We start from the raw sequence: 12,871 nt of genomic DNA on the forward strand, positions 1-12,871 counted from the left end.
ATAAGAGAGAAAAAGTCCACTTTTTTTCCTTCTTTTTTTTTTTTTTTTTTTTTTTTTGGTGTCAGTCCTGGGGCTTGAACTCAGGGCCTGGGCGCTGTCCCTGAGCTCTTTCACTCCAGGCTGGCGCTCTACCACTTGAGCCACAGTGCCACTTCTGGTTTTTCTGGTGGTTCATGGGAGATCAGAGTCTCACGGATTTTCCTGCCCAGGCTGGCTTTGAACCATGATCCTCAGATCTCAGCCTCCTGAGCATCTGGGACTACAGGTGTCAGCACTGGCACCCAGCCTTTCTTTTATCTTCTGTTCAGATCATTTTATCTGCCACGCACGGTAACGCACCTGAGCCCTCATGAACATATACCGATGGTTTGGACGCACAGAGAAACTGAGCAGTGACAGAGGCTTCAGCAGAGCCCTGAAGTTTAGAAAAGAAACGAAGAGGCGGCAAGGCCGGTACCTTCTGCCCGGGTTTGATGTAAGCCTGGACGTGTTTCAGAACGGGCTTGAGGTTGTTCTCATAGCGGACGCACAGGTCGTGAATCTTGATCTCCCCTTCCTGTGGCCAGTGCTCCGGCACCTGCGAAGGATCTAGAAGGGGGAACAGAGAAGTCGGCGATCAGAGGTGGGTGGGTAGACAGAGAGAGAGAGAGATAGACAGACAGACAGACAGATAGATAGACATAAAGATAGATAGACAAACACAGAGAGAGAGATCAACAGAGAGGTAGAAATGATGGGTGGATAGATGGATGGATGACAGACAGGTATGTGATAGGTAGATGAAATAGATAGATGGATAATAGGTGAATAGACAGGTAGACACATACAGAAAAATGATAGATAGATAATAGGTAGATAGATAGATAGATAAAGAGATAGATAGATGGATAGACAGACAGATATACAGACAGGCAGGCAGGCAGACAGACAGTCAGATGGACAGATAGATTAGATAGATAGATAGATAGATAGATAGATAGATAGATAGATAGATAGATAGATAGATAGACAGACAGACAGACAGACAGACAGACAGACAGACAGACAGACAGACAGATAGATAGATAGATAGATAGATAGATAGATAGATAGATTAGATAGATAGATAGATAGATAGACACATAGATAGACAGATAGATAGATAGATAGATAGATAGATAGATAGATAGATAGATAGATAGATAGATAGATAGATAGATAGATAGATAGACAGACAGACAGATAGACAGACAGACAGACAGACAGGCAGGCAGACAGATGGACAGATAGATTAGATAGATAGATAGATAGATAGATAGATAGATAGATAGATAGATAGATAGATAGATAGATAGATAGATAGATAGATAGATAGACAGACAGACAGATAGACAGACAGACAGACAGGCAGGCAGACAGATGGACAGATAGATTAGATAGATAGATAGATAGATAGATAGATAGATAGATAGATAGATAGATAGATAGATAGATAGACAGACAGACAGATAGATAGATAGACAGACAGACAGACAGGCAGGCAGGCAGGCAGGCAGGCAGGCAGACAGATGGACAGATAGATTAGATAGATAGATAGATAGATAGACAGACAGACAGCAGACAGACAGATAGATAGATAGACAGACAGACAGACAGACAGACAGACAGACAGACGGACAGATAGATAGATAGATTAGATAGAAATGATGGATGGACAACTGGATGAATGATAAGTACGTGACAGGTAGATAATAGTTGAATAAAAAGATAGATCATAGACAGAGAGATAGACAGAAAAATGGATAGATAGGTAGATAGAGATAAAAGGATAGAAGATGGATGGATGACTGGATGGACAGATTGATGGACGGATGGCATAATAGAGATGATGGATGAGTAGACAGACAGACAGACAGAAGCACACACTTTTCAATATGTATCTTCAGCAATGATTTAAAATCCCCCACCCATGAATCAAGATTTCTGCCAGAAGATCCTCTGTTTCTTTTGACATTTTAATTCACATTCCAAGTAAACGCATCTCAAGTAAGAATTTGAAATGTTTTTGTTCAAAGCCAGCCCGGGCAGGAAAGCCCATGAGACTCTGATCTCCAGTGAACCACCAGAAAACCAGAAGTGGCGCTGTGGCTCAAGCGGTAGAGCGCCAGCCTTGAGGGAAAGAGCTCAGGGACAGCGCCCGGGCCCTGAGTTCAAGTCCCACAACCAACCCCCCAAAAAGATGTTGAAGGGTTGACAGGGATCAAGATGCATTGTACACATACACTTCTCGGTTAAATGGCGGAAGCAGATACACTCAATACATATCTTGAAAGTTAGGAAAAGCAAGGTGGGGTGGGGAGGGGGGTGGGTGGGGATATGGAAAGGGGGGGACACGGATCAAAAGGCATCTTATTCCTCAAATGCTTGGGTCAATGGCAGCTCCTCTGGACAACTACTTAAAGAAAACAACACCCGAGATAAGGGAGCCAAGGGTTGTGCCGCACACCTGTAGTCCCGGCACTTGAAGAAAGAGGCTCTCAGTGTGAAGATGTCCCGGGCTATGTAGATTGAGGATGCTGTCTAACACAGAGACAGAGACAGACAGACAGACAGACAGACAGACAGAGGGCACAGTACCCATGGTGCCTTCGTAGTTCTCTGACTCCATGGACAGGAAGCTGTTCACTTTCTTCACGGCGCCCATCTGCACCTCCAGGTCGGCCAAGTTCCTCACCACCCAGTTCAGGTAATTGGTGATCTGTGCGGGGAGGGAGGAGGAGGGAGAAAACCATGAGCTGGCTCACAGGGAAAGCCACTCGGCCCAGCTGGGCGGACTGATGGAAGACCTATGCGATCCATCATCCGTCCATCCGCCATCCGCCTGTCATGTCTGCCACGTCCAGGGGTCTACCCTCCATCCATCGTCTGGCTTCTATGGGTCGGCCGTCCATCTTATTTATGTCTGTTGTCTGTCTAACGCCTATTTGTCATGAGTCCGTCCACCATCCATCCATCCACCCGTTATCTACCAATCTATTACTGATTTATCACCTGATGTCTATCTATCTATCCATCCATCTATCCATCCATCCATCCATCCATCCATCCATCTATCCATCCATCTATCCATCCATCCATCCATCCATCCATCTATCCATCCATCCATCCATCCATCCATCTATCTATCTATCTATCCATCCATCCATCCATCCATCCATCCATCCATCCATCTATCTATCTATCTATCTATCTATCTATCCATCCATCCATCCATCTATCTATCTATCTATCCATCCATCCATCCATCCATCTATCTATCTATCATCCATCTATCCATCCATCTATCTATCCATCTATCTATCTATCTATCCATCCATCCATCCATCCATCCATCCATCCATCCATCTATCTATCTATCTATCCATCCATCCATCCATCCATCCATCCATCTATTTGTCCACTTATCTGTATCTGTCTGTCTGTCTGTCTGTCTATCCATCCACCCATCTATCCATTTGTCCACTTATTGTATCTGTCTGTCTGTCTGTCCATCCATCCATCTATCTGTCCATCCCTCCCCGCTCTCTCTCCCCTGTCCAGCCCTGGGAGTCTGCTGTTCGCAGGATCACTGGGCATTCTCGGATGGGGCTCCATGTTGGGGTGCAGTCCATGAGAGCTGCGGGGCGGCGGAGGTGAGAAGCCCCCCCCCCCGGACACGGCGGCCATGTGCGCACACTGCTCACGCCGCTTCACGCTTGCACACCCCCAGCTGCGTGTGACAATCCCCTGGCCGGGGGAGGGGCGTGCGTGAACGTCGGGGTCCTTCTACCCTGGGCTGGTCGCATCAGCCACCTTGGGGGCCCGCATCAGCGATCGCCGGCCGGCCCCGTCCGCTCCACATCCCACCGGTCTTCCCCAGCGTCTGCGAGTCGGGGTGGACGGAGGGAAAGAGCCAGAAGGTTCCAGAAGGTTCCAGATCACCTACCGTGAGGGCATAGAGGAGCCCCAGGCCCACGAGGCCGGAGTTGAAGGGCCGGCTGATGGAGGCCAGGGAGGCCGTGAGGACGATGCAGGCGCCCAGGTAATCCTGCAAGAGGGGCAGCGCGGGGAGTGGGAGGCGGCCCCCCAGGTCCTCGACCCCCCCCCCAGCGAGCTGTCAGGTGAGGGACCCCCGACACGAGGGGTCGGGGGTCAGCGTGGATGCTGCTGTCCTCAGATTGGCTCACACGGCTTCTGTGACCCCCCAGGCCTGCTCTCACCCCGTACCACACAATTCGGGGTTCAGGGGCGTTAAATAATTTGCCAGGGGTGGCCATGGCCGAGTCAGCCAGGATGGGACGTGACATTTCCTTGCTCAGAACGTGTCCATTTGTGGCCAGGCGCCGGTGGCTCCCACCTGTCAGCCCAGCCACGCAGGAGGCTGAGAGCTGAGGATCGTGGTTTGAGGCCAGCCCGGGCAGGAACGTTCAGGAGACTCTGATCTCCCAGGAACCACCAGAAAACCAGAAGTGGCACTGTGGCTCAAGGGGTAGAGCACCAGCCTTGAGTGAAAGAGCTCAGGGACAGCGCCCAGGCCCCGAGTTCAAGTCCCAGGACACACACACACACACACACACACACACACACACACACACACACACACACGTACGTATATCATAAACATCAAAGATCAAAACAAGCACTAAGCTATAACTCCATGTTGATTCACAGAATCACCACATAGAATTGAAAAAAGAAAAATGATTGCACTAATATCTTGAAGCAATAAATCCTATAGAGCAGAACATACTCCCTTCCAGATAGATAGATAGATAGATAGATAGATAGATAGACAGACAGACAGACAGAAAGACAGACAGACAGACAGACAGACAGATAGATAGATAGATAGATAGATAGATAGATAGATAGATAGATAGATAGATAGATAGATAGATAGATAGATAGATAGATAGATAGACAGACAGATAGATAGATAGATACATAGATGCCAGTCCTGAGGCTCGAACTTGGGGCCTGGGCGCTGTCCCTCAGCTCTTCAGCTCAAGGCTGGCGCTCTACCACTTGAGCCACAGCACCACTTCCAGCTTTTTCTGTGTCTGTGGTGCTGAGGATTCGAACCCAGGGCCTCATACATGCTAGGCAAGCACTCTACCACTGAGCCACCTGCCCAGCCCAACTTGGATTCATTTTAGACGAACCATGCTCCTCTACACAAGAGAGGACTTTGGTTTCCAGGGAACCATCTGTCAGGTTTCTAGAACATTCTCCTCTCTTCCAGGGACAGCTGCAATCATCCCTGTGACAGGGACTGGAAAAAATCCTAACACCTCTGCGTCTCCATTCCCATCAGACACCAGAGCACCATAGAGCACCCCCAAAGTTGTAAGAGGGTCTGTGAACCCACAGAAAGCTGGGGGACCCCGGCCAATTCCCCAGATGGATTCCTGAGCACGCTCAGCCTGAAGGCCGCCTGCTTCTCTTGTTCACATGTCTTTTGAAAAGGGATCGTTTTCCCTTTTTTGCTTTTGGCCTCTCGGTGTGTGTTTCCTCTTTCCCCACGCAGCAGGACAAAGGCCTGGGACAGACAGACAGCGTTGGATGGAATGACACAGCTTCTGCAAACCCGCAGGCTCCCAGGCCAAGAGCGTGGAATTGCGTAGTGCAGAGATCAAGAGGAGAAAGAGGCGAAAACAACCACCCCGCGCTGGACAGCCTTGCAAAGCGGGTGACACGCCACACACAAACCACAGCTCGAACCCCAGAGGAGAGAGGGGTCCCCCAGTGCCAGGAAAAGCTGGGGGGCCCTGGAAAACGGACTGTGATAGCAGCCAAAGCATTTGAAAACATTCTTCTAGATCCTTTGTGTTTTCTGATGTGACTTATGAGACTGTGTCCTCTCGTTCAACATAGATAGGAGAGCCACGCACTGATGGCCTGGCATCCCGGCTACTCAGGAGGCTGAGATAGGAGGATCGCGGTTCAAAGCCAGCCCAGGCAGGAAAGTCTGTGAGACTCTGATCTCCAAGGAACCGCCAAAAAGCCAGAAGTGGTGCTGTGGCTCAAGTGGTAGAGCGCCAGCCTTGAGCTGAAGAGCTGAGGGACAGCGCCCAGGCCCTGAGTTCAAGTCCCAGGGCCGCCACCAACCACATCAAGTCATTTCTGAACCGCATGGATCTTACGGGTTTGTCCACAGGACGGTGTGTGTGTGTGTGTGAGTGTGTGTGTGTGTGTGTGTGTGTGTGTGTTCACAAAAACACGGTGATAATCAGGCACCGCTGACGGCGCTAATCACACACAAAGGACCCTGAACGTTCACCTTCCGCCCACAGAAGAACGTGCGACCCAGCAATGGAAGATTCTCGCCCACACTGGCTTTTTCCTGCGTAGAATCTGAAGCAAAGGCCATTGTGATCACCGTCCCTCCTCCTCTTCCTCAAACCCTCCCTCCCCTCCCCTCCCCTCTCCTTTCTGTCTGTCTGTCTGTCTGTCTGTGAGGAGGGTTTCCAGCCGCAGGGCCGCTGTCTGCGTGGAAGGCAGCGGGAGGGTTGGGGCTGGGCCGCAGCACGGGCGGCGGAGTGCAGGAGGGCCGCGAGTTCGAGGCCAGCCCGGCATGCACAGCATCCTCACCTCCCTGATCTCTGCACAGACGCAACTGGAGGCCGGCGGGGAACGTGCTGACCCAGGGGCGCATGCGGCACCCATGCACACAGGCCCACCCCCCACCACCTCCCCATGACAGTTCTAGAATGTTCTCTTAGTTGGTCCACCCTGGGACTTGAACTCAGGGCCTGGGCGTGGTCTCTGAGCTCTTTATACTCAAGGCTGGCGCGCTACCACCTGAACCACGGCGCCACGTCCGGTTTTCTGGGGGTTCATGGGAGATCAGAGCCTCACGGACTTTCCTGCCCGGGCTGGCCTCCAACCACGATCCTCAGACCTCAGCCTCCTGAGGAGCTGGAATGTTCTGGAATGGAGCTGGCTGGAATGTTCTCATGAACTGATTGATATAAGATGTTTCTCCTTAGGACAAATTACGCCAATTTTAATATTATTATTTGTGTGTCAGTCCTGGGACTCGAACTCAGGGCCTTTGTTCTGCTCGAGGCTGGTGCTCTACTACGTGAGCCACGCCGCCACCTCTGGCTTTTTCTGTGTCTGTGGGGCTGAGGACTCGAACCCGGGGCCTCGTGCATGCGAGGCGAGCGCTCTACCCCTGAGCCACCTGCCCGGCCCCTGACCTCCGCTCCTGGTTTGGCTTTTATCCTGCAGCCCTGCCAGGAAACTCACCGTCCTGACCTCCAGCCATCTGTTGGCGGCCGAGAGGAACAAGTAGGCGATGTTGTTGGTGTCTGTCAGCTCCAACATCCGCTGCTTAAACCTCGGCTCGTGCCTGCAACCAAGATCGGTGCCTGTCAGACAGCAGTCACCAACAAAGGAACGGAAGGAATCCATGCGGGGCACTGGCTCAGTGGCTCCCGCCCGTCATCCCAGCTCCTCGGGAGGCTGAGATCTAGAGGATCGCGGTTCGAGGCCTGGCCCGGGACAGGAAAGTCCGTGAGACTCTGATCTCCCATGAATCACCGGAAAACCAGACGTGGCGCCGTGGCTCAGGTGGTAGAGCGCCAGCCTGGAGTGAAAGAGCTCAGGGACCGCGCCCAGGCCCTGAGTTCAAGTCCCAGGACTGCCAGATAAATAAAGCAAGGGCGCATCCTAGAATCTAAATTGCAGTGACCTCCAGGCACAAAAAATGCTTCACGGACTGCAGAGAAGCTGCGGCCGGTCGGCTTCTCTGAGTGGTTAGACCAAGTGAAGGACCGGCAAGGGGGGGGGGAAACAGGGCCAGTCGGATCTCCCAGAATGCACCGGGAAAAGGGTTTGAAGGGACGAGGTGGAGTTTTGATGTTACAGAAAGCAGAATATGGCTTCCTGGGCCCTGGGGGGAAACGAGAATGACATCAGGGACTAAAGGTGGAGCCAGCTGGCCCAGCCGGCTTGATGGGATGTGAGATGGGGGCTAGCACCAGACCGCGAGGGTTCACCTGGCCCCCTCGATCTTGTTATTGGGGTGTTGCGGGGTGTGTGAACAGAGCTGGCAGCCAACAGTAGTCAGAGAGAGAGAGAGAGAGAGAGAGAGAGAGAGAGAGAGAGAGAGAGAGAGAGAGAGGAGGGAGAGAGGGAGGGAGAGAGCATTCTTCCCGCGTCTCTCCTTGGCAGGCAAGATGCTTTCCTAATGGAAATTGTGACACACGCTGCCCGTATCTCTCCATCCCCAGGCAAGCTAATCTTCTAGAACATTCTAAGACCTTCTGTTTTTCAGACCAAAGCAAACACATAATAAAATACGTTTTTTTTTTCTCTTTAAAAGAAAGAAGGCAGGCCGCCGACCCTGCGTCTGATCGAACCGCAATCCTCTGGTGGTTCAAACACACGCGAAGAGCAGCACCAAGGAGAGGAGGTAGTAGATGCTCACTTTTTCCAGAAGAGCTCAGAGAGAGACACACACACAAACAGCCAAAGCCACACATAAAACGCAGCCCCCCGTGGCTCACAAATACCACCAGCCGCCATCTAGAAACATCCCCGAGAAGCCATCGAGAAGAGTCGCGTCGGCCGGGCGCCGGCGCTCACGCCTGCCATCCCAGCCACTCGGGAGGCTGAGACGTGAGGATGGAGGTTTGAGGCCAGCGGGGGGTGAGGAAGGCCCAGTGGGATTCTGATCTCCAGTGAGATCGGGGAAAACGTGGACGGGGAGGTGTGGCTCAAGCGGTAAAGCACTCGCCTTGAGCAAAAGAAAACGCTCAGAGATGCCACACAGGCCCTGGGTTCAAACCCCAGGACCATTGCACACACACACGCACACACACAGCACACGCGTGATCATCTATCTATGTGCTTATTTTTAGTTTGTCAGCCCTGGGATTTGAACTCAGGGCCTGGGCGCTGTCGCCCTTAGCTTCTTCGTGGCGCTCTACCCCTCGAGCCACAGCCCCACATCCGGCTCTTTGCTGCTTCCTTGGGAGATAAGCCCTCTCACGGACTTTGCTGGCTTCGAACCGCGATCCTCCGGATCTCAGGACGGCGATCCTCCGGATCTCAGCCTCCTGAGCAGCCAGGATTCGAAGCACGAGCCCGCCGGCGCCCCCATTGGGGAGAGGGGTGACCCCGCTTTTCGTAGTTCCCCGGGATCCGCCGTTCACACCTCCCCAGTTCACACCTGCACCCCTGCCAGCAGAGACGGGCACACTCACCGGAAGGCTCGGATGGTGGTGAGCCCCTCGGCCGTCTCTGAGAAGTGGCAGAGCAGGGGCAGCTGTGTGCTGTCATCGAGCTCCTGCAGGTCCCTAGGGTGACAGGCCGGGGACGAAAACAAACTCAGGCTTCCCGTGACCCCAGGGTCAGAGACCCTCACCGAACTCCCATGAAGCACCAGAAAACCAGACGTGGTGCTGTGGCTCACGTGGTAGAGCGCCAGCCGGGAGTGACAGCGCCCGGGCCCTGAGTTCAAGTCCCAGAGACAGTCCTTCATCCATCCGGGCAGGCTGACGACCTCATCTCTAACGCCGGCCCGGGCTCTGCGCCACCCCCCTGCAGCCACCACCCCCGGGGACAGGGCCAGGACTGACTTGGAGGCCACGCGGAAGTACTTCTGGATGAAGTAGAAGGCCACGCCGAGCGGCAGCAGCGCCACGAGGAACACGGGCGTGGCGTAGGAGATCATCCCGATGGCCGACAGGCACAGCAGCGTGGAGCGCGTCAGGGACTCCAGGGTGGGCGGAATGTGCTGGAAGACCACGCCAGGGGTCAGCCCAAGGACACACGGCCGCCCACGCCCCCCCATGGCCCACGCCACGCAGGATCCGTCCCCAGCCCTGGAGGGCGCCTGCGGGACCGTCCAGACCAACGCGTTCATCACGTCCATTGGCTTTCTCTCCTCTCCCTCCCTCCTTCCTTCCTTCCCTCCTTCCTTCCTTCTTTCCTTCCTTCTCTTCCTTCCTTCCTTTCTTCCTTTTCTTCCTTCCTTCCCTTACTTCCTGCCTGCCTTCTTCCTTTTCTTTCCCTTCCTTCCTTCCCTCTTCCTTCCTTTCTTCCTTTTTCCTTCCTTCCTTCCTTCCTTCCTTCTTTCCTTCCTTCCTTCCTTTCGCTCCTTTCCTTCTACCTTCCTTTTCTTTTTCTTCTTTCCTTCCCTTTTCTTCCTTTCTCTTCCTTCTTCCTTCCTTTTCTCTTCCTTCCTCCCTTCCTTCTTCCTTCCTCCCTTTGTTCTTCCTTCCCTCCTTCCTTTTCTTCCTTCTTTCCCTTCCTGCCTTCTTCCTTTTCTTTCCCTTCCTTTCTTCCTTCCTCCTTCCTTCCCTTTCTCTTCCTTCTCTTTCTCTTCCTTCCCTTCTTCCTTCCTTTCGTCCTTCCTTCTTTTCTTCCTTCCTTTCTTCCTTCTTTCCTTCCTTCCTTCCTTCCTTCCTTCCTTCCATTTCCCTTCCTTCCTTTTCCCTCCCTTCTCTCCTCCCTCCCTCCCTACCTTCCTCCCTCCCTACCTTCCTTCCTTCCTTCCTTCCTTCCTTCCTTCCTTCCTTCCTTCCTCCTTCCTTCCCTCCGTTTCTTTCTAATCGCATTTCTGTTCTTCTAACAATTCTGCTGCTGGCTGGGGAGGAATCTGAACCCCCTCGTCTCCTCCCACCAGGTGTATCTCTGGGAAGGGGTTCAGGAGCAGGTGTATCTCTGGGAGGGGTTTGGGAGCAGGTTTATCTCTGGGAGGGGTTCGGGAGCAGGTGTATCTCTGGGAGGGGTTCAGGAGCAGGTTGATCAAGCACAGAGCTATAAAACCATCACCATCCTCAGCTCGCTTCAGCCCGTATGCCAGGCCTTTGTCCATTTTGTTTTTTCTAAATCGGGGGCTCACTCCTTGTGTTGTAAAGATCACCAGCGATGCCAGAAAGGCAAAGGCCGGGTTGAAAACAATCCTTCCTCCAGGACCCCCGTCTTACGGTGATTTGCTTTTAGACTTTACTGTGGGTCACTGCAGGACAGGTTTTGTTTTGGTCAGTGGTGGGGCTTGAACTCAGGGCCTGGGCGCTGTCCCTCACCTCTTCAGCTCAAGGCGGGCGCTCTACCACAGCACCACGCTCGGTTTTCTGGTGGTTCCTTGGAGATCAGAGTCTCAGGGACTTTCCTGCTCAGGCTGGCTTTGAACCACGATCCTCAGATCTCAGCCTCCTGAGCAGCTGGGATGCCAGGCCACAGGAAGAATTACTGCCTGAGCATGGACGGGGGAAATCCGTGTATTTACATGAGCGGGAAATGGAGAAAATACTCATGCTTCTTGAAGACCAGAAGAAGAAAAGAAAGAATCATCCCGCTAATTCTAGAAGATTCTGCCCTAGCCGCACACTGGGACATGCCGTTGGAGACTTCGAAAGCCAAGCCCTCACCTGATCGATGATATTCGTATCGGCTGAAAATCGGTTGAGAATGAGACCCAGAGGGGTAGTGTCAAAAAACCTGCAGGAGGAGGAAACGTCTGTGTTATCTCACTGAACATTCCAGAACCTTAACTGGACAGCTTGGGTCACAGAGGCAGGATGCCAGCCTGTCGGCTTGCTCGAGGACTGAGGACAATCTGCACATTGTTATTATTAATATTAATAACGTTAATACTATTAATATTAGTTGTTTAGATCCTTTCCAAGATGATTGGCATCTCCAGTGATTTGTATGAGAGGATTTGATTTAATAGGTCTATGTCTGTGTACAATGCATCTGTGTGTGTCTGTCTGTCTGTCTGTCTGTCTGTGTGCAATGCGTCTCTGTGTGTGTGTGTGTGTGTGTGTGTGTGTGTGTGTGTGATGGGGATTTGAACTCTCTTCTGGCCTTTTGTTCGTGGCTGGTGCTTTACTATATGAACCACAGCTCCACTCCTGGTTTGCTGGTGGTTCCTGGGAGATCAGAGTCTCATGGACTTTCCTGCCCTGGGCTGGCCTTGAACCGTGATCCTCAGATCTCAGCCTCCTGAGTCGCTGGGATATGTTTGCTGTGTTCCCCTACCGTTGGTGACCTTCTGGAAGTTTCCAGCACGGATGTTGACAGAGGGAGGCTGGGAGGAAGCGGTGACTTCTCTCTCGGTTCTTTTTTACCTGATGGGCCCGAGGATGATCTTGTTGAGCAGATTGTGGTGCAGGTTCTTGGCTGCGGTCAGCCCCATCCATTCCACGGTGAGCGAGGTCACCAGACACAGCACAATGCCCGCGGCACACAGGATGCTGAACCCCGCCACGTAGTAGGTCTGCAACGCAAGCACGGAAACGTGGCCATCCCCCTAAGACCTCCACACACCCCCCCTCTGCAGAGGAGGCTGGGCTCGGAAGCGTCTGCCTGCAATCCCGGCGAGGATCGGAGGTTTCACGCAGGGCTGCCTCGGGGGGGAGATTCCTCGTCTCCAGCGAACCACCCAAAAGCTGGAAGTGGGGGTGTGGTTTAAGAGGGAAAGCCCCCGCCTTGAGCAGCCAAGCTCAGGGGCGGTGTCTCAAGGCCCTGAGTTCAAATCCTAGTACCAGCACACATTCGCACACAGCAGGTCAGAAAGGCAGGGTTTGGAGATCTAGAGAACTGCACCACAGTCCACAGGCCCCGGTTCACCCTCTGCGCTCCAGCCAGGGATGGAAGAGGAATCAGTTGTGTTTTCAGATCGGGGTAAGATGCTAGGCTCCTGTGTTCATTCTTCTCAGCCACTCACCAGTGAACAGACTGGTGCAGAGCTAAAGAAAACTCGTCAGCGCAAAGGCAGACAAGTCCTAGATGTGTGTGTGTGTGTGTGTGTGTGCATATAGGTGTGTAGGCGTGGTGTGTAGGTGTGTAGTGTGCATGCATTTATACATACCTGTGCATTGCACACATGTGTATA

General features: G+C 52.7%; 1 protein-coding gene across 15 annotated transcripts in view; it reads right to left on the bottom strand.

Annotated features, from left to right (window-relative positions):
- Positions 1-12,871, bottom strand: part of Abcc9 (ATP binding cassette subfamily C member 9) — a 70,497-nt gene that overhangs the window by 11,192 nt on the left and 46,434 nt on the right. For 14 of the 15 annotated variants that reach the window (XM_070011635.1, XM_070011626.1, XM_070011632.1 and 11 more), the window contains 8 exons: positions 12,105-12,253; positions 11,403-11,472; positions 9,606-9,763; positions 9,231-9,323; positions 7,270-7,372; positions 3,965-4,066; positions 2,617-2,737; positions 458-588 (listed from right to left, as the gene is read on the bottom strand). In XM_070011635.1, coding sequence (XP_069867736.1) covers positions 458-588; positions 2,617-2,737; positions 3,965-4,066; positions 7,270-7,372; positions 9,231-9,323; positions 9,606-9,763; positions 11,403-11,472; positions 12,105-12,253 — 927 coding nt within the window. Of the gene's footprint in view, positions 1-457; positions 589-2,616; positions 2,738-3,964; positions 4,067-7,269; positions 7,373-9,230; positions 9,324-9,605; positions 9,764-11,402; positions 11,473-12,102; positions 12,254-12,871 lie in introns of those variants that run through there. The other variant, XR_011369723.1, reaches the window with a different exon arrangement.

The sequence above is a fragment of the Dipodomys merriami genome, unplaced genomic scaffold (assembly GCF_024711535.1).
Source record: "Dipodomys merriami isolate MVZ:Mamm:240054 unplaced genomic scaffold, mDipMer1.0.p SCAF_84, whole genome shotgun sequence".
Lineage (NCBI taxonomy): Eukaryota > Metazoa > Chordata > Mammalia > Rodentia > Heteromyidae > Dipodomys > Dipodomys merriami.